At 46.8% G+C, this 21,056-nt stretch overlaps 1 protein-coding gene across 1 annotated transcript; it reads left to right on the plus strand.

The window, feature by feature from the left end:
- Positions 1–303: 303 nt before the first annotated feature.
- Positions 304–16,704, plus strand: LOC146073377 (extracellular calcium-sensing receptor-like). Its single transcript, XM_083180556.1, has 7 exons — positions 304–349; positions 9,330–9,483; positions 10,434–10,725; positions 12,371–12,739; positions 13,794–14,021; positions 14,713–14,836; positions 15,791–16,704. Exons 1-7 carry the CDS (start codon positions 304–306, stop codon positions 16,702–16,704), a joined length of 2,127 nt encoding a protein of 708 aa, XP_083036682.1.
- The last annotated feature ends 4,352 nt before the right edge of the window (positions 16,705–21,056 follow it).

The raw sequence follows: 21,056 nt of genomic DNA on the forward strand, positions 1-21,056 counted from the left end.
CTCAGTAGTGCCAGTTACATATCATGTCCTCAGTAGTGCCAGTTACATATCATGTCCTCAGTAGTGCCAGTTACATATCATGTCCTCAGTAGTGCCAGTTACATATCATGTCCTCAGTAGTGCCAGTTACATATCATGTCCTCAGTAGTGCCAGTTACATATCATGTCATCAGTAGTACTGTTACAGTTGTCCCCAGTAAGCTTTTAGCAAAAAAAACAAAAAAAAATCCCTCTTTCTTGAATGTATGGTTTTTGGAAAAATTCGGATAACGGATATTTGGATACGGGATACTCAACCTGTATATGGCTCCAGAATTCAATAAGGCCTCAAAGTCTTCCAAACGAGAGGGTAAGTATGCAGTTAATATAGCAGGAACATGGAGATAGAAATGCCCATGTCCGCGCTGTACTTGGCTCATGTTCAGGTGAGCAAAAACTTTTCCTGATGACAAAGATCTCTCCAATTCAGGGCACTCTTCCACTGTCAATCACAATGAAACCAAAACATCAACGTCACAGTTGCTCGTCATCCTCATGTGAAGAAATACCACCATATTATAGCTGCAAAACCAGTCCATTGCTCTAAACTGGCGTGGTATGAAACATCGTTGACTGGATAAACCTTCTGAGATAGAGAGTCTTCCCACCAAACATGATGCTTCTGAATCCATGGAGGTAGCAATAAAACTTATTTTTAATGGAGACCGCAACTCTTTCTGAGAGGAGGTGATCAGTGACTCGTCACTTTACCTGGTTTCCGTTGCAAGCAGTGCCAGATTTTCCTTGAAGTATATGCCTACATTTGGCACCAACTGCATGGCTCCCACCCCCTACAATTATTTTTCATTCTTCAACTGGGGAACGGTGGCTTTTAAGGTCTTATGCATGCCCACCCCCCATCCGGGACTTCCAATCGTCTTGTATAGGTGAAGAATGAAGAAGACTCTCCGGGGGAAATTTGCTAAAGCAAAATCATAAAAAATAGGTGTATTTGTATACAGAAAAACACCTATTTTTTACACATTTGTATTTTCGGGATTTACTATCCCGAAAATAAGCCATATCGTATTCATATTGATGGGAAATTCGTATTTTTATTTACAAATACGAATGGATACACCATCGATAGAATACGATAGGAATCACCATTCCAAAGAATGGTGATTCCTAATTTACTAATCGGCCGCATTGAAATACGGCCACTAATTAGTATAAAACGCCCACTAATTTCCGGCCAAATACGCCAGGAAAATAGACTTCATTTTCCTGGCATGTTTGGCAGAAGCCATCGGATCAGATGGATCAATCAGATCTGCACAGGTTTCAGTGTAAAAAAAAAAAGTTAATAAAATAAATAAAAAAACGGCTTGGAGTCCCCCCTCATGGCCGTAACCAGCACCAGACTCAAAGAACCGGGGCTGGTTTTAAAAAAATCAGGGAACGATTGACGTAGGACTCCGCTGATTTTTAACAACAAGCCCCAGGCTCCAGGGCCGGGTCTGGTTCCCAAAATACGGGGGACAAAATGAATAGGGGTCCCCCTTATTTTAAGAACCAGGCCCAACCAGCCAGCAGGGTAATGTCACAGCCGGGGGACACTTATTATATAAAGTCCCGCGGCCAAAACATTAACCCTACTGACCAGTCAGCATGGGCAGGGGTCCTGGGGGAGTGGGGACGGAGAGAAAATCGGCTCCTGATTGGCCGCTAAGCTGCCAATAGAATCATTCGGGCGGGCAGCCAATAGAATCATTCGGGGGAGAGGCACTAAAGATGAAACTTCAGCGGCTCTCCGTCAGTGCGATGGTTTTGGGTTTTGCGCTTTGTTACTTTCTCCAAGATCACTGTACTCCAGCAGAACCGTGAGGACCGATCTACGCCGGAGGACCTTGGTAAGTAGAATTTACTTCCACAGGTCCTCTAAAGGGTTTTTAAGGACACTGGACCCCAGGACTCCCAGACCACGGACTCCAGGACCCCCGGACCGATGGACGCGGACCTACCTACGGGCTCAAGATAGGTAAGTATCAGTTTGTATGGGCTATGTATGCATTAAAGTTTTATTTTTCATGTGTGTGTCAGTGTGTTTATTTAACTATTTCTGTTACTGTGGAACTACAAGTTCCAGCGGGCCCTTTAATGCCCCGCATGCTGGGACTTGTGGTTCTCCAAGTCCCAGCATGTGGGGGAGGCTTGCTGGGACTCACAGTATTAGACAATAGCTTTTCTTTCTATTTTTTAACACTTTCATCAGCCCGGTACCCAATGCCCAGGGGTACCGGGGACAGCACCAGGCTTCAGCCTAGTCAGGTAAGTTCTGGAGGGGGTAACCCCTTCATTGGGGGGGGGTCCCCACTCCCCCAGAACTCCTGCCCAGGCTGACTGGTCAGTAGGGTTCATGTTTTGACCGCGGGACCTTATATAATAAGTGTACCCCGGCTGTGACATTACCCTGCTGGCTGGTTGGGCCTTGTTCTTAAAATAAGGGGGACCCCTATTCATTTTGTCCCCCGTATTTTGGGAACCAGACCCGGCCCTGGAGCCTGGGGCTGGTTTTAAAAAATCAGCGGAGCCCTACGCCAATTTTTTCCTGATTTTTTAAAACCAGCCCCGGCTCTTTGAGCCTGGTGCTGGTTACGGCCATGAGGGGGGACCCCACGGCATTTATTTATTTTTCTTTCTTTTTTACACTCTGCAGCCTGCAGGGATCTGACTGATCCGTGCAGACTGCCTGTACGAATTTGTATTAGCGGCCGTATATACGGCCGCTAATACGAATTGATACGCCATCGGGGATAACAAAGCAGTTGTATTTGACGGCTTTGTAAATTCCCCTCCGGAACACGAATTTGTATACGACTAATACAGCCGTATGCAGTCGCATTCATTCATATTAAGAATACGAATACGAAAAATCGCATTGTTTTCTTAGTAACTTTCCCCCTTTATCTCTCTCTTGGGGAGGGTGGCCAATAATGGGGTGCCATTGGTAAATCATACAGACAGAGATGGCACTATATGAAGTTTCTATGAATTATTTATCGTTAATCTCGTGTTCACCACAAACATACTGTGCAACACTCATTACCTGCGTCATGCAGCTTTTGTTCCCCTTTAGTTCGCTTTCTGTTGCCTTCTTTCCTCTGATTTCTTCTCTTCTGTCTTGTCCATCCCAGCAGTGGCTCCTCTCTCGGTGCTCCTCACTGATAACATCACGCCTGACATTAAGGGCGAGATGTATCAAGTGGAAAATGCGGTAAAACCCCGGTTTTACCGCATTTTCCAATGTATCAAAAATGATACCACACTGAAGGGTATCGCCACCTTTGGGTGGCGATACCCTATAGAAGCCTATGGGCTTCTTTTCGCCACCCGCCGACGCAAACCCGCCGCCTCACCGACCCCCCCTCTGGCTTACCTTCCTGAAGGGTCTTCCTGGACCCCGGAAGGTAAGCCCTGCCTCCCCCTAGTGAAGCAGCCGGACATCCTTCCGGCTGCAGAGGGGAGGAGGAAGCGCCGGGGACAGCATGCATAGCTGTCCCCGGCGTGAGGGGAGAGCGTGGCGGCAGGGAGGTGACGGAGACCCCCCGCACACCAGTGTACAGGTATCGCGGGGGGCCTCCGTCACCGCACCGCGATGCCAGCCGCATATGTTAGTACATATGCGGCAGCATCGCGGCGGCGGGGGGGGCGGCGAAGGGCGGCGATGTATTTTAATAGGACCTTATTCTGGTTGATTCACAAGCCTTTCGAGCCCACCAGACGCCGCCCTGCGAATGCCGGGGCGGCGGACCCCCATTCATACCCCGTGCTCATTCACCCGGCATGTGAAAAGATGTTTTACATAAACATCCATTCGCAGGTCAAGGGGAAACTCCCACATCTTTCGATGGTCAAAAGATGTGGTGTGTACACACATATCAACATTGACTCTCAGGTCACTCAGCGATGCCGGCACATTCGGGAGGAAATCCGGTGATGTCAGCCGCCCGCCCCCAGCGCCCACATACCGTGCGATTTCCATGGGAACAATCAGCGTTTTCATGTGTACGCAAAAATGTTTGGTGCGTGCACCTAGGCGCATTTGGAAAACATCGGATTTGCATGCGAGCGAATAAACCTGAATAAGGTCCTAAGGTCTTTTATTTGCCCTGACGTCTGCTGCTCTGTGCCCCAATGCTTGTGGGGCCCCCAAGCAGTAGCCCACCAAGCCCACCAGGCCCAGTGGGAAAGATCGCCCTGGAGAGAGACATTACGCTTCTCTGGCTATAGATAATTTGATAGCAGCTGTGGACGGCAGAAAAAGGGAGGGGTGGAAATACCCATTTACATGTGACCGTCTTATATAAGGGGAGCTGCAGGTACAGCTGCACATAGCAGAGGGACAGAATGAGGTATATGTACTGTATACAGGGGACAGAATGAGGTATATGTATACAGGGGACAGAATGAGGTATATGTACTGTATACAGGGGACAGAATGAGGTATATGTATACAGGGGACAGAATGAGGTATATGTACTGTATACAGGGACAGAATGAGGTATATGTATACAGGGGACAGAATGAGGTATATGTACTGTATACAGGGGACAGAATGAGGTATATGTACTGTATACAGGGGACAGAATGAGGTATATGTACTGTATACAGGGGACAGAATGAGGTATATGTACTGTATACAGGGGACAGAATGAGGTATATGTACTGTATACAGGGGACAGAATGAGGTATATGTATACAGGGGACAGAATGAGGTATATGTACTGTATACAGGGGACAGAATGAGGTATATGTATACAGGGGACAGAATGAGGTATATGTATACAGGGGACAGAATGAGGTATATGTACTGTATACAGGGGACAGAATGAGGTATATGTACTGTATACAGGGGACAGAATGAGGTATATGTATACAGGGGCAGAGGGTGCTGCTGGTAGGTAGTAGTGGAATAATGTACAGTATGTGAATGAGATAGAATACTATCTCAAGGTGCTGAAGTATGGAGAGCTCTATGTGGAGACATACAGGTATAGTACAGGAATAGCAGAGTGTCTAGTGTGAGATGGGGGTGTCTATGTAGGGAGACAGCTCTGTGTACAGACATATAGTACAGGAATAACAGGGTGTGTAGTGTGAGATGGAGGTATCTGTGTAGAGAGACAGCTCTGTGTACAGACACATAGTACAGGAATAGCAGCGTGTGTAGTGTAAGATGGAGGTGTCTGTGTAGGGAGACAGCTCTGTGTACAGACACATAGTACAGGAATAGCAGCGTGTGTAGTGTAAGATGGAGGTGTCTGTGTAGGGAGACAGCTCTGTGTACAGACACATAGTACAGGAATAGCAGAGTGTGTAGTGTAAGATGAAGATGTCTGTGTAGGGAGACAGTTCGGTGTACAGACACATAGTACAGGAATAGCAGAGTGTGTAGTGTAAGATGGAGATGTCTGTGTAGGGAGACAGTTCTGTGTACAGACACATAGTACAGGAATAGCAGCGTGTGTAGTGTGAGATGGAGATGTCTGTGTAGGGAGACAGCTCTGTGTACAGACACATAGTACAGGAATAGCAGAGTGTGTAGTGTGAGATGGAGATGTCTGTGTAGGGAGACAGTTCGGTGTACAGACACATAGTACAGGAATAGCAGAGTGTGTAGTGTAAGATGGAGATGTCTGTGTAGGGAGACAGCTCTGTGTACAGACATATAGTACAGGAATAGTAGTGTGTAGTGTAAGATGGACGTGTCTGTGTAGGGAGACAGCTCTGTGTACAGACATATAGTACAGGAATAGCAGAGTGTGTAATGTAAGATGGACATGTCTGTGTAGGGAGACAGCTCTGTGTACAGACATATAGTACAGGAATAGCAGAGTGTGTAGTGTGAGATGGAGGTGTCTGTGTAGGGAGACAGCTCTTTATACAGACATATAGTACATGAATAGCAGAGTGTGTAGTGTAAGATGGAGGTGTCTGTATAGGGAGACAGCTCTGTGTACAGACATATAGTACAGGAATAGCAGAGTGTGTAGTGTAAGATGGAGGTGTCTGTATAGGGAGACAGCTCTGTGTACAGACATATAGTACAGGAATAGTAGAGTGTGTAGTGTGAGATGGAGGTGTCTGTGTAGGGAGACAGCTCTTTATACAGACATATAGTACATGAATAGCAGAGTATGTAGTGTAAGATGGAGGTGTCTGTATAGGGAGACAGCTCTGTGTACAGACATATAGTACATGAATAGCAGAGTGTGTAGTGTAAGATGGAGGTGTCTGTGTAGGGAGACAGCTCTGTGTACAGGCACATAGTACAGGAATTCAGTGTGTTTAGTGTAAGATGGAGGTGTCTGTGTAGGGAGACAGCTCTGTGTACAGACATATACTGTAGTACAGGAATAGTAGTGGTGTATCTCCTAGAAACATTGGAGGCACTGACGACTGGGCTCCAGCCTGGGGCACCAACATATCTGCCTGGCCCCGGTAAAATGAGGGGACATGGCCAATGGGAGGGGCATAGCCAGACCTTCAAATATAATGATACTGGAAAGAGTAAGATATTAATCTATCTCTAGAGATGTGAGCGGTGCACAGAATATTTGCCTACCCTCACATTTCACTGCTACAATTTCTCATGTTTGGGGATAGGATTTGGTTCCCAGGTCCTGCACGAAACACACCCCAGAATCAGTGGTTCATAATCATGCAAGTTCTCCACATAGACTATATTGTCTTCCAAAACATTCATCCATCCCTCATTACCACTTAACAGTTGCAAGCAATTATATCAACATCCTCAATCGTAGCTGCTGATTTTGCTACCTACTTTTCAACCAAAATCTCCTCTCTCAGGACTGCCATCACTGCTGCCATGACTTCACCCTCTCCCTCCTCCCCTCCTACATCTCCACTCCCCTCCTTCCCACCCCTGTCCTCATTTTACCCCACCACTGCCGCTGAAGTTCATTCTATCCTTCAATCTGCTTCTCCCTCCACCTGCCCGCTCGATCCTATTCCTTCCACTATTAGCAGTTGTCTCAGTCCGACAGTCTACTCTCACCTGGCTCACCTCTTTAATCTTTCCCTATCCTCTGGAATCTTCCCCTCCTCCTTCAAACACGCTCTTGTCTCCCCAATTCTCAAAAAAAAGAAATCTGGACCCCAACTCTCCATCCAACTACAGGCCCATCTCCCTCCTCCCTTTTGCCTCCAAGCTCCTAGAACATCTGGCCTATAATCATCTCCTAAGCCACCTAACTGCTAACTCCATTCTAGACCCCCTCCAATCCGGGTTCCGCCCTTTACATTCCACTGAAACTGGCCAGACCAAAGTCACTAACAATCTACTATCGGCTAAATCCAAAGGCCTCTTCTCTATCCTGATCCAGCTTGGTCTGTCGGCTTCCTTTGACACTGTTGACCACCCTCTCCTGCTCAACACCCTCTGCTCCTTTGGCATCACTGGCACGGTCCTGGTTCACCTCATACCTCTCCGATCGCTCCGTCTCCACTCCGAGCTCCTCCTCTCCTACTACCCCGCAGCCAGTCAGTGTTCCCCAAGGGTCAGTCCTTGGCCCTCTCCTCTTCTCCCTCTACACCACCTCTCTGGGCACCCTCATCAGCTCCTATGGCTTCCATTACCACCTTTATGCTGATGATAACCTAATCTATCTCTCCTCCCCCGACCTATCCCCATCACTCCTGTCCAAGGTCTCTAAATGCCTCACGGCCATCTCAGCCTGGATGACCCAACGCTTCCTGAAACTAAACATGGCTAAAACTGAACTTCTAATCTTCGAGCCCCCGAACATCCTCTCTTCTCCCACTATCTCCATCAGCATTGGTGAAACCGAGATCACCTCCACCGACCAAACGCGCTGCCTCTGTGTCATCATTGAATCCTCCCTCTCTTTCACCCCCACATTCGTGCTCTCTCACAGTCTTGCCGCTTTCACCTCCGCAACATTTCGCACATCAGACCATTCCTCTCCACTGACGCGACCAAAATTCTCATTCACTCTCTTGTCATCTCCAGCCTTGACTACTGCAACAGCCTTCTCTCTGGGCTACCTCTCGTCCACCTCGCCCCTCTCCAATCCATTCTTAACGATGCTGCTAGACTCATCTTCCTCTCCCGCCGCTCTACCTCCGCTTCCCCCTTCTGTCTATCTCTTCACTGGCTCCCCATTACTTTCCGAGTTCTCTTTAAACTCCTCACCACCACCTACAAGACTCTCTCCTCCTCCACCGCTCCTTACCTCTCTTCATTGATTTCTATCCACACTGCCTCCTGTCCTCTTCGCTCCGCCGCCGACTGACCTCTCATCTAATTACCTCCTCCCCCTCCCGTGTCCAAGACTTCTCTCGCACTGCCCCCCTGCACTGGAACAACCTCCCGCCACCCATCAGGCTTTCTGATTCCCTTACCTCCTTGCACTCCCTCAAAACCCACTTCTTCCGACTAGCCTATCCCTCCTCCTCCTATCCTCTTTTGTTCCTCCTATCCTGCCTACCCTACCCCTCCATCCGTTCCCATCCGTTCCTACTTATCCTATTGTTTTTCATTTGTCCACCCACCTCCTTTTAGTCTGTTAACTCTTATGAGTAGGGCCATCCTTCCATATGTACTCACCCTATATCTTAACCTCAACAGTGCTCCTGCCCTGTTCTTCCCTTCCTCTACTTCATCTTTAGTCTCCTCGACAATTTCCACACCTACTTAGGAACTGATGCTGATTTTAGTTCTACTAGCTATACCCCTATTTATGACATATTTTATCAACACACTCTGTACGTTACCTTGTAATTTGTTTTTTGTTTGCTATGTATGGCGCTGCGGACACTTTTTGGCACCTTATAAATAAATGTACAACTACTACATCTGCTGTTAATACCCAGTAATGCCATGGCCAGATTAACAGTGGGTCATATAGGACTACAACCCCATTGTGAAAATGAACCAAATATCACGACAGCATGATGATGACCATCCATCCAGTTGACCACATGGTCATCCATAAATCTTACATATCACATTATTCACAAAATTATTTACATTACTGAATATACTAGCCAATCAGATCTTAACTACCCAGTGGCAGTAACCACACCCACACAACACTGGTCACTCCTTCCCCACTTCACGCAATAAGACCTCTGTCATTTTTAGGCCTGGGATTTGGCTTTTGGTCCTCCACCCGGCGCTGTATGCAGTATATAATGATCTCTTATTCTCTTACTCCGTTACACGCCAGCTTTCTACTGTTACAGGTTGTTGTCACATCTGTACAGAACACTATGGCACATTGTTGTGATGTATCATGTTCCAGCCTCGTACTCAGATGGTAAATCAGCAGACATGGACCTCGGTGGGATTCTGGTCAATGGAGATGTACTTATAGGGGGCATTATTCCACTCCACATTGACAAACAGTACCCGACGGTCAACTTTCAGGAGAAGCCCCCACCAGACGTCTGTACAATGTAAGTTATGCTGTAGTTAGTAGCCAGTCAGCTCCTAACTCCCATGTCAGGAGCTGATTGGCTGGTACTTTGTCCCTCTCCATCCACTTTATCTCCCTCCAAAGCTTAGAACATACACCCTTTCATGAACTTTATGTTCTTCATAAAATCCTCAGAAATTCAAGAGTACTAAAAGTAGAGAGCTAGTTTTTGTTTGATATTGTCGGGTTTGTTTTTGTTCTTTTTGTTTTGTTTTTGGAGGGGGGTTCCTTTTTTTATTATTTACTTATTTACTCTACTCATACAAACCCATTGGTTCATTTATGGAGCCAGAACTTGGAAGTGTCCTGCAAGAGTTGTGTTTTCACCGCAAAAATTTATATTGTGGGTAACAAAAAAAAAATCATTTTATGCCCCACCTTGAGAAATAACATCTTGTTAAAAAAATATGGCTATGGAATACTAAGAGACGGTGCGGGAGATGTATCAATCCTGGGAAAGAGATAAAGGAAAGAAGCTGGCCAAATAAATCAATCAGCTTCTAACTGCCATGGTTGCTTTGTGGCTTGGCAACTTCCCCAAGGTTTGAAACATGTCCGCACGTCAACAGTCTAGTGGCACTGCGCAGTTCTTTAGCAGATGGCATTGATCACAGCTCTCCAGTTTCTCCAGCAGATCCTCATTCACAAATCCTCATTCATCTCTGGTGTTAATAAGTGACCAGACAAGTATTGGGGGATTAAACACTGGGGTTGCAGTATCGAGCAGAGAAAAAGAGCAACCAATTAGCTTTAAGGTACAGTAGCATTATTCATAGACATGTCATAAAATGATAGGTGGATGCTGATTGGTTGCTATGAGCCACTTCTCCACTGCCTGTTCCATCAACCCAATGGTTGCCTTCTTGGGAGACATCTTCCCAGTTTCCACCCGTAACATTTTTCAATAATTCAGCCGTTTCTCATTTTTAGGTTCCGCTTTGAATACTACCAGCATTTCCAGGCCATGAGGTTTGCCCTTGATGAGATCAATAGCAGCCCCGACCTCCTCCAAAATACCACCCTGGGGTTCTATGCTTATGATTCATGTGCTGTCCTGCAGAGGGAGCTGGAGGGCACTCTGTGGATGCTCACGGGCCTTAACAAAGCCATACCCAATTACTGTTGTGCTCAGAGCCCTCCTCTGACTGCCATCATCGGTCATTCATCGTCCACTTACTCCATCCTCATGGCTCACATTCTGGGATTATACAGGTACCCACAGGTGAGGCTTGGTGGGCTCTGTCCATGGTGCTAATAGTCAGAACCATCCTGCTCTCCTGCTGTCTTCAGCAAGGACAGTGACATTACTTGATGACATATACAGTCATCTCAAATAGTATAATAAGAAACATATTGCTTTTAATTCACATGCAACTAACCAATAAAGTCACTAATCCTGTAATATTTTGATATCCTGAGATGTTGACTTTTTGTACCAACAAAATCAATCAACCTTAAGCACCATCTACCTTTTACTTGTAGATCGTTTTTAACCTGTTGGCCATGTCAACATGGATGTCAACCATATAGTGTCGAACCATTGACTGTCTATCTAGATACTGTAAACTGATTCCGGTCAATAGATCTACATATCTAGTGTATAGGTTTACCCCAAAAGGTCGTCATGCAATAGGCCAACCAGGTCAAAAGGTCAACAGGGTCAAAAGGTCAACATGAAAAAGGTTCACGTGCAATAGGTCAACATGGTCAAAATGTAGATAGGGTCACAATTAGGGTGGCCAATCCCGGGATCGGGATCGGCGAGATACTGGGATTTGGCCCCCAAAACGCCAGGAATTCAATCCCGGTGATTGGAAACTCCAATCCCGGGATTTCGGGATTAGACTGCGCATGTGCGCAGTCAAATGCCGGGCAGCGTCTGAGCATTGCTTCTCCCGGCAGCACTGACGAGATCAGAGGTCGCGCCCGGCAGTGTGATGCCGTCCCGCCCAGCCAGTAAGCCCACCCGCTCGCTCAGCCAGCAAGCCCACTCCCCCGCCCAGCAAGCCCACCCGCCCAGCAAGCCCACCCGCCAAGCAAGCCCACACTGCCCAGTGCGAAGCCAGCCAGCGCGCCAGCACGCACCCAGCCAGCAGCATGGACGACCCACCCCCCCTACCCAGCAACCGGGCTCCTGGCTCATTGCAACCCTGCTGCACCCTCAAATGTATGTAAATGTGGGGCAGCCAGGGTGTCTTTTTATTAGGAAAGCCAATCCGGGGAATCCCAAGATTGAGCATTTTTTAATCCCGGGATTGAAAAAATGCCCCGGGATTGGCTTCCCTAGTCACAATGACATGGCATGAAAAAGGTAGACACGTGACGAGGTCTGGATTTTTTTTTTTAAACCAGTTTGTTCTTACTTCACCATCCACGTCAGCATAGAAGGAGAACATATTAGTGTGCCTAGCATAGCGAGGCAATGAGTCCGTAACATGTGAGGGTACATGCTGTACTATTTGGGGGTCCAATGCAACAGTGGTCGACATTGACTAAAAAAATGTGAAAACCACATGTGGACCCTTTCGAGTGTCTACCTTTTTTCAACTCGACCTTTTGACCTTGTTGACCTTTTGACCCTGCTGATCTTTTGGGGTCAACCTATTGACTGAATATCTAGATACTGTCTATATAATAATCCACACCCACTATCAACCTATACGTTGGAACCCAAGTGGAAAAAATACTTCAATGTTAAAAAAAAAGAAGAATTCTAATAAACATGGAAACCATAAACATGAACATTAAATAGATAAAGCAAAGTATGAAGTGCTGGCTTTTATATTTATATACTGCTAGATTAATGTATACATTTATTTAAAAAAAAAACTTTTATTTAATTTTTTTTAAACTCTTATACCCAACAGATCAGCTATTTCTCCACCAGCTCCCTTCTGAGTGACAAGACACAATTTCCTTCCTTCTTCAGGACTGTTCCGAGCGATGCTTTCCAGTCCCAGGGGCTGGCAGAAATGGTGAACCATTTTGAATGGACATGGATAGGTCTTGTTGCTTCTGATACTGATTATGGCCAAGAAGGTATCAAGGTGATTAAACAAAAGATTGCAAGATCTGGAGCCTGTGTGGCCTTCACAGAATATATAACAAGCATTCTGTCCTACAAGAACATCCGTGACATTGCTAAGGTCATCAAGATGTCAACTGCTAAAGTCGTGGTGGCTTTCTCTACTGACATCTATCTGGTTCCATTATTTGATGAGTTGCTTGCGCAAAATGTAACTGGGAAAATCTTTGTAGCTAGTGAAGCTTGGTCCACCTCCAATGTACTCTCAGTAGATAAATATTCTCCTATCCTATCGGGCACACTTGGTTTTGCTTACCGCAGCTCAAAGATCCTGGGCTTCCAAGAATATCTCAACAGCATTAATCCATATCAAACCCCTGGCAGTAAGTGGTCTAAGATCTTCTGGGAAGAGGCTTTTGGATGCACATTCATTCCACAAAACAACACAGAGAATGAAATGACCATCTGTAGAGGAGACGAAGACCTAAAGAGCATCCATAATCTCTATAATGATGTGTCAAGTTTAAGAACCTCCTATAATGTTTACACAGCTGTCTATGTGATTGCAAAGGCTCTTGATGACCTAAGTTACTGCAAATATTTGGATGGTTCTCTTTTTGGTGGGAAATGTACAGGTTTATGGAGATTTAAACCATGGCAGGTACAGTAATATGTTGTCTTAAAAACCTAGATTGTTTTTTAAAAAAATAATTGGTCCTCAAGAACACTGAGGCACTACGCTGACTATGCAGGGCTGCCACGAAGACACTACGCTGACTACGCAAGGCAGCCATTGGGCTATGCAGACAACGTAGCTTAGCCTACGCTGAAAGCCTGAAACTACACAAGTACCAATTTTTTTTAACATACATTTGATCGTGTAACAGATGTTGACCACGTTTTAGTTGGGCACTATGTTTTATAAATCCCATAAACAGACAATTCTGTTATTATAGAGGTTCAGAACAAATACAGTGGCTTAAGACTAGAACTCCAAAGACCAAAATAGAGATATCTACAGTGGCAACGTGTTTACTATAGCTGGCGTTCTTAGCATTGAGGAACATAGTAGAACATTTTCAAAAATGTACTCAAGAATGAGGCTTGAACACCAGTAAATAATGTTCTGTTCTTAGAAGACTCATTATCAATTATTTATAAATTTGTGTGAGAAACATCTAATGGGAACTCTTGCAATATTTAAAATAAAAACCGCAATAGAAACTGACATCTAACGAGCCGTCATTTCCGTGCCCTTTCCTCAGCTCCTGCACTATTTTAGGAAAGTACGAGTGACGCTGAGGAACAATCGAGAAGTGTTTTTCGATAAGAATGGGAACCCACCGGCGACGTATGATGTTGTCAACTGGCAGATGAGACCAGATGGTTCGATGACCCAAGTAAAAGTTGGAAGCTATGACACCGTGGCATCTTCTGGAGATATATTCACCATTAACTCAAGTTTACTGTGGTGGGAACATGGTGCCCAGGAGGTAAGTTTAATCATGTTGATCCTGGGGAAGAGAGAACAAATTCCCCTCCCACAGCATAACATTAACCCTGCCCCCCCCCCCCCCCCAAAAAAAAAAAACATCACCCTATCCCTCCCCTCCTATAGCCCTCCCTAATATTTCCCATGAATATTACCCACCTGTAGCATAACCCTAACCTTTCCCTCTAACAAACTAACCCTTTTCCTCCCACATACTAACCCTGACCCCCATCCAGCAGCCTAATACTGACCCTTCCCACATCCAAAACCTGACCCTCTCCTCATGCAGACTAACCATGACCCTTCCCACATCTATATCCTGATCCTCCCCTGCTAAGGCCTAACCCTAACCATTCCCTTCCCATAGCCTAGCCTCCACTCCTACAGCCTAATCCTAACCCAACCCTCCTGCATCCTAACCCTAACCTTCTGCCAAGTTCCCAACACTAATCCTCCCCTCCTACAGACTAACCTTAAATCACCCCCTCCCCCACAGCCTAACTATCCCCTCCTGCAGCCTAGCCCTAATCCTCCTCTCTCACAGACCGTTTCTACTTACTGGCCACTTTTGAAACCAAATTAATTCAGTATTTAAGAACAATAGATGTTCTATGACTTAAAACAACCCCAATCAGCTCATTACATTGATCTTCACATACTGTATGTTCATTATCTTTCTAATTTCCAACAAGGTTCCCAGTTCCATTTGTAGCGAGAGCTGTCCCGCAGGATTCAGAAAGGCTGCTGGAAGAGGTGAACCCATTTGCTGCTTTGAGTGTGTCTCTTGTCCTCAAGGAGAGATCACTAACCAAAGCGGTGAGAAGATTAATAGATAAGGAATGCATGATAAATGTAAACAAAGATAGTGTTCCTCCACCAGTGCGCACAGCAGCCTTCCTTGCTACGTATATATAGGGTATTCCCTTAACCCTTACAAAACAATAGTGCAGAACAAGAATTTATACATAGCTTTAGTTCAGGCGCTGATTGGTTCAAAATCTGGCAATCCTCTAATCAAATGTGTAGTGATGATACCATGAAAAGAAATTTTTTTTTTTTCAAGATAGTGAAGTACGTTCAACAACACTTTAATACATATAACAGCTGGTAGATCCCACTTGAATCTCCAGTGTGTACACTACATAAAAAATTACAGACAAAGTTTACAAACAGGGTATTCCCTGACAACAGCAGAATTTGCTAAAATATCCAGGTGTGTATAGGAGGGTAAGATCACAATTACTGGATTGGGGAAGAACTGTTATCAGCAGTTCCTATGCGCATAAGTGAAATTGTCCAAGGGCAAGTCACTCTCAGCAATCTTCCACCTTCCGGCACTGCGACTCCAGGTACTCCCGTCCACACAGCTGGCAAATGACCAACGCGTTTCGACTGTATAATCAGTCTTTATCAAGGTCCACAATGTTGAGGTCAGTGTTCTTTTACCATCGCGATGGCAAATTCTGCTGTTGTCAGGGAATACCCTGTTTGTAAACTTTGTCTGTAATTTTTTATGTAGTGTACACACTGGAGATTCAAGTGGGATCTACCAGCTGTTATATGTATTAAAGTGTTGTTGAACGTACTTCACTATCTTGAAAAAAAAATTCTTTTCATGGTATCATCACTACACATTTGATGGGAGGATTGCCAGATTTTGAACCAATCAGCGCCTGAACTAAAGCTATGTATAAATTCTTGTTCTGCAAGGAATGCATGATGTTTTGGAAACCATGTTGTATGTTGTTATAGTTTTTGTCTATCTTTCAGATTCCGTAGACTGTTTGAAGTGTCCATGGGATTTGTGGCCCAATGCACAGAAAGACAGATGTCTAGAAAAACCCATTGAGTTTCTAGCTTACGATGAACCGTTAGGGACCTCTTTGGTGGCTATCAGTGTTTCCTCCTCTTCAATCCCAATATCCATCTTTATACTTTTCATACGCTACAAGTCTACGCCGATTGTCCGAGCCAATAACTATATGTTGAGCTGTATTCTGTTGGTGTCCTTGTCATTCTGCTTCCTATGCTCTTTGGTCTTTATTGGTTACCCTCAACCTGAGAAGTGTCTCCTGCGACAGGCAGCATTCGGAATGGTGTTTGCCATTTGTGTCTCCTGTGTTTTAGCCAAGACCATCATGGTAGTTTTTGCCTTTATGGCCACCAAACCGGGAAGCAGCCTAAAAAGATGGACCAACCCTCGAGTGTCCTACCTGATCATCCTCCTCTGTTCTCTCGCACAATTCCTTCTGTGTACCACTTGGATTGTTGCTGCCCCTCCTTTTCCACAGAATAACACTGAAGTTCAACCTGGAATTATTGTAGTTGAATGTAATGAAAGTTCACCCACTGCTTTCTGGAGTATGTTGGGGTACCTTGGTCTATTGGCCTCCATCAGCTTCAGCGTTGCCTTCTTGGCCAGAAGACTACCCGATAGCTTCAATGAGGCCAAGTTCATCACCTTCAGTATGCTGGCCTTCCTCAGTGTCTGGGTGTCCTACATCCCGGCCTCTCTGAGCTCGCAGGGAAAGTATACAGTGGCCATGGAAATATTCGCCATCCAGTCATCAAGCTGGGCCCTTGTCCTCTGCATGTTTCTGCCTAAGTGTTTTATCATAGTGTTTCGGCCTAAAATGAACTCTAAAGAATATCTCTTGGGTACAAAAAAGAGAGAACTTAAATAGAACCCAAACAACACAATAGGAATATAATTATTTTGCCCAAAACAACTAAGGATGAAAATTATAATTAAAAAGAGACATGTATAACATTGGCCCTTATTCTGATCGGTGCGGTAATATCCGTGTGCGTTCGTGCCGCCGATGTTTTGTGTCTGCGCATGTGCAGAGGCATCTCTGCGCATGTGCGAGCAGGGCGTACGGCCAAATCCCGCATGAAATGTGAACACTCCGAACAGGGGGTGGAGAGGGGCGTGAAGGGCTATTTGGGCTCATTACCATATGCATACGCCCCGCGTTTCATGGGTGTTCCCATGCAAACGCTGGGCATACGTATGGTAATGCGGCCGTGACGCACGTGTAGGGGGCGGACATATGACATCGCCGGATGTCAGCTGCCCGCCCAGATCCCTGCTTTTGCACGGAAAAATGTCCGTGTGGTCTGAGGTTGCGGGAGCTGGTGGACCACTCGAATGATGGGGGAGGTTCCCTGAGATGGAGGAGGCGTATTCCGTGAAAAATACACGTGCGGTCCGTTCGGCCAGCTTCTTACCGCGTACGGACGGAATTGGCGATCCGTATGGAAGGCGGGGTTTCGCACGCACGGTCCTGGCCGCATATTCGGATCCGGCCGCACCGATCAGAATAAGGGCCATTATATCTAATGTGCATATTATTAATAAATGTATTTATCCCCTGGACAGAGGCATGTGTTTCTACACTCACATATCATTGCTCTCGGTGCTTCCTCCTGAATCACCCTTGATAGGGCTGATATGGGAATGTCATTCACCAAGAGTGCTTCCATGAGAACCCTCTTTTCCATTCTGACCCAAAACATAGGTGCAAATGTCGAGGATAAGCAAAATTTTATATTAAGGGGGAAATGTCCATGTTGATCGATTTGTCTTTATTGTTTATGTGTACTGCACCCCAATACACCATACTGATACTGTCCAAAGTTCTGTGTGTTAATAACCAGCCAGCTTGCTACAGACCTTGGCCTAAATTGAATGAAAAAAACATTGTGAGCTGTAAAGTATCAAAATTGTCTGGAAAGGGCAGGAAACTGATGTGATTGGGGTTAAGCCTTTCACCTCTGTTTGACAAAGCCGAATCCAAATCCCGGAGACTAATCCAAATCCAAATCTTCGGCCCCGGCGCTCATCTCTAGTTTAAATAGCACAATTGGTGTGGTAATGCCCCAAATTTTTTGGGAAGTTTCTTTGGCCCCTTTGACCCTTGGGGCCCCGTACAAGTCTCCTCACTGTCGCCGGGCCTGGTCATCAATCTTCTTTTTAAGATCGGAACCAGTGAGGAGCAAGGGGTCTAAATGACATTAGTTAGGACAGAAGAACTGAAATTCTTTTTGGGTCAAAATGGAAACAATGTTGGATCTATGTAATGATATAACACAGGGGTCCTCAAATTATTTTGCTCTGTATAAGACCAAAATGTCACCACATTTTACATTGTTAAAAATGTTGGTTATTATGGACTCCTGTATCAGAAAATATTGCCATACAAGAAGAACTGAGACCCATCCTCTCTCTCTGGCTGTACAAGTATTATTCAGCCTTTGTGGGGTGGTGTATTTAAGTAGCAGCATGAAAAACTAAAATGATGCCCACAACCGGCCAATGTACTCAGCATCGCTCCCCAACACAAGACCAGCAACGTATATCCCCCTCCTAAGCACTCACAGGCTGACCAGCAACTTATATCCCCCTCCCCAGCACTCACAGGCTGACCAACAACTTATATCCCCCATCCCAAGCACTCACAGGCTGACCAGCAACTTATATCCCCCTCCCCAGCACTCACGGGCTGACCAGCAACTTATATCCCCCTCCCAAGCACTCACAGGCTGACCAGCAACTTATATCCCCCTCCCAAGCACTCACAGGCTGACCAGCAACTTATATCCCCCTCCCAAGCACTCACAGGCTGACCAGCAAATTATACCCCCCCTCCCCAGCACTCACGGGCTGACCAGCAACTTATATCCCCCCTCCCAAGCACTCACAGGCTGACCAGCAACTTATATTCCCCCTCCCAAGCACTCACAGGCTGACCAGCAACTTATATCCCCCCTCCCAAGCACTCACAAGCTGACCAGCAACATATATCCCCTTTCCAAGCAGACACAGGCTGACCAGCAACTTATATCCCCCTCCCAAGCACTCACAGACTGACCAGCAACTTATATCTCCCCTCCGAAGCACTCACGGGCTGACCAGCAACTTATATCCCCCCTCCCCAGCACTCACAGGCTGACCAGCAACTTATATTCCCCCTCCCAAGCACTCACAGGCTGACCAGCAACTTATATCCCCCCTCCCAAGCACTCACAAGCTGACCAGCAACATATATCCCCTTTCCAAGCAGACACAGGCTGACCAGCAACTTATATCCCCCTCCCAAGCACTCACAGACTGACCAGCAACTTATATCTCCCCTCCGAAGCACTCACAGGCTGACCAGCAACTTATATCCCCCTCCCCAGTACTCACAGGCTGACCAGCAACTTATATCCCCCCTCCCAAGCACTCACAGGCTGACCAGCAACTTATATCCCCCTCCCCAGTACTCACAGGCTGACCAGCAACTTATATCCCCCCTCCCAAGCACTCACAGGCTGACCAGCAACTTATATCCCCCCTCCCAAGCACACACAGGCTGACCAGCAACTTATATCCCCCCTCCCAAGCACTCACATGCTGACCAGCAAACTCTAACCCCCCTCCCAAGCACTCACAGGCTGACCAGCAACTTATATCCCCCCTCCCTCCCAAGCACTCACAGGCTGACCAGCAACTTATATCCCCCCTCCCAAGCACACACAGGCTGACCAGCAACTTATATCCCCCCTCCCAAGCACTCACAGGCTGACCAGCAACTTATAACCCCACCCCAAGCACTCACAGGCTGACCAGAAACTTATATCCCCCCTCCCAAGCACACACAGGCTGACCAGCAACTTATATCCCCCCTCCCAAGCACACACAGGCTGACCAGCAACTTATATCCCCCCTCCCAAACACTCACAGGCTGACCAGCAACTTATATCCCCCCCTCCCAAGCACTCACAGGCTGACCAGCAACTTATATCCCCCCCTCCCAAGCACACACAGGCTGACCAGCAACTTATATCCCCCTCCCTCCCAAGCACTCACAGACTGACCAGCAAACTTATATCCCCCCTCCCAAGCACTCACAGGCTGACCAGCAACTTATATCCCCCCTCCCAAGCACTCACAGGCTGACCAGCAACTTATATCCACCTCCCAAGCACTCACAGGCTGACCAGCAACTTATATCCCCCTCCCAAGCACTCACAGGCTGACCAGCAACTTATATCCCCCCCTCCCCAGCACTCACAGGCTGACCAGCAACTTATATCCCCCCTCCCCGGCACTCACGGGCTGACCAGCAACTTATATCCCCCCCTCCCAAGCACTCACAGGCTGACCAGCAACTTATATCCCCCCTCCCAAGCACTCACAGGCTGACCAGCAACTTATATCCCCCTCCCCAGCACTCACGGGCTGACCAGCAACTTATATCCCCCCCCCCTCCCAAGCACTCACAGGCTGACCAGCAACTTATATCCCCTCCTCCCCGGCACTCACAGGCTGACCAGCAACTTATATCCCCCCTCCCAAGCACTCACAGGCTGACCAGCAACTTATATCCCCCTCCCAAGCACTCACAGGCTGACCAGCAACTTATATCCCCCCTCCCCAGCACTCACAGGCTGACCAGCAACTTATATCCCCTCCCCAGCACTCAAAGGGTTAATAATCACGTTGTCTACCTGTGAACTATACTGGGTGTGTACAGAACAATATGGCTGCTTCAGACCTGTTCGCTTGGCGACGTACACTCGCAGCCTTGTGAACAGGTCAGCACCACCCTGCGAACGCCTCCCAGCACCACCCTGCAGAACGCCCATCCCCCACCACCGAATCCCCTCGCTAGCATGTGGGTAGATGTGTTCCCAAACACATCCACTACCATACATCACCGACCATTGAATAAATTTTTTCCCCTTCGGAAATCACCTACAGTGTAAACTGATTGCGCGTTCCCCTGATTTCCCTTTTTGAAAGTGCTATCTTCTAAAATTCTGTGGCACATTCCAGACAACGGAAGGCAGTCACCCCTGGGCACCAGCCCTGAATGGGGCACAGTGACCTCTCCCATTGTTCTGCTATATGTGCCCAAGAGCAGGAATAAGCTGGGAGCCCAGAGGGGCATGTGCCCCGTCCTTCCTCTGCCTGGGTGCTGCTGGGATGGTGCTGGGTGAATTTGAACTGCAGAAGGTTGGCAGCCACGTCAGCCATGCAAGCCACGCC

Source organism: Crinia signifera, chromosome 4, assembly GCF_055691185.1.
Source record: "Crinia signifera chromosome 4, ASM5569118v1, whole genome shotgun sequence".
Lineage (NCBI taxonomy): Eukaryota > Metazoa > Chordata > Amphibia > Anura > Myobatrachidae > Crinia > Crinia signifera.

Coding starts and splice junctions, on each gene's coding strand:
- LOC146073377 (XM_083180556.1), top strand. CDS start 304: ATGGCTCCAGAATTCAATAAGGCCTCAAAGTCTTCCAAACGAGAGG. Junction 350..9,329: donor AAAGTCTTCCAAACGAGAGG/GTAAGTATGCAG, acceptor ATCATGTTCCAG/CCTCGTACTCAGATGGTAAA. Junction 12,740..13,793: donor ATGAGTTGCTTGCGCAAAAT/GTAACTGGGAAA, acceptor CCCTTTCCTCAG/CTCCTGCACTATTTTAGGAA.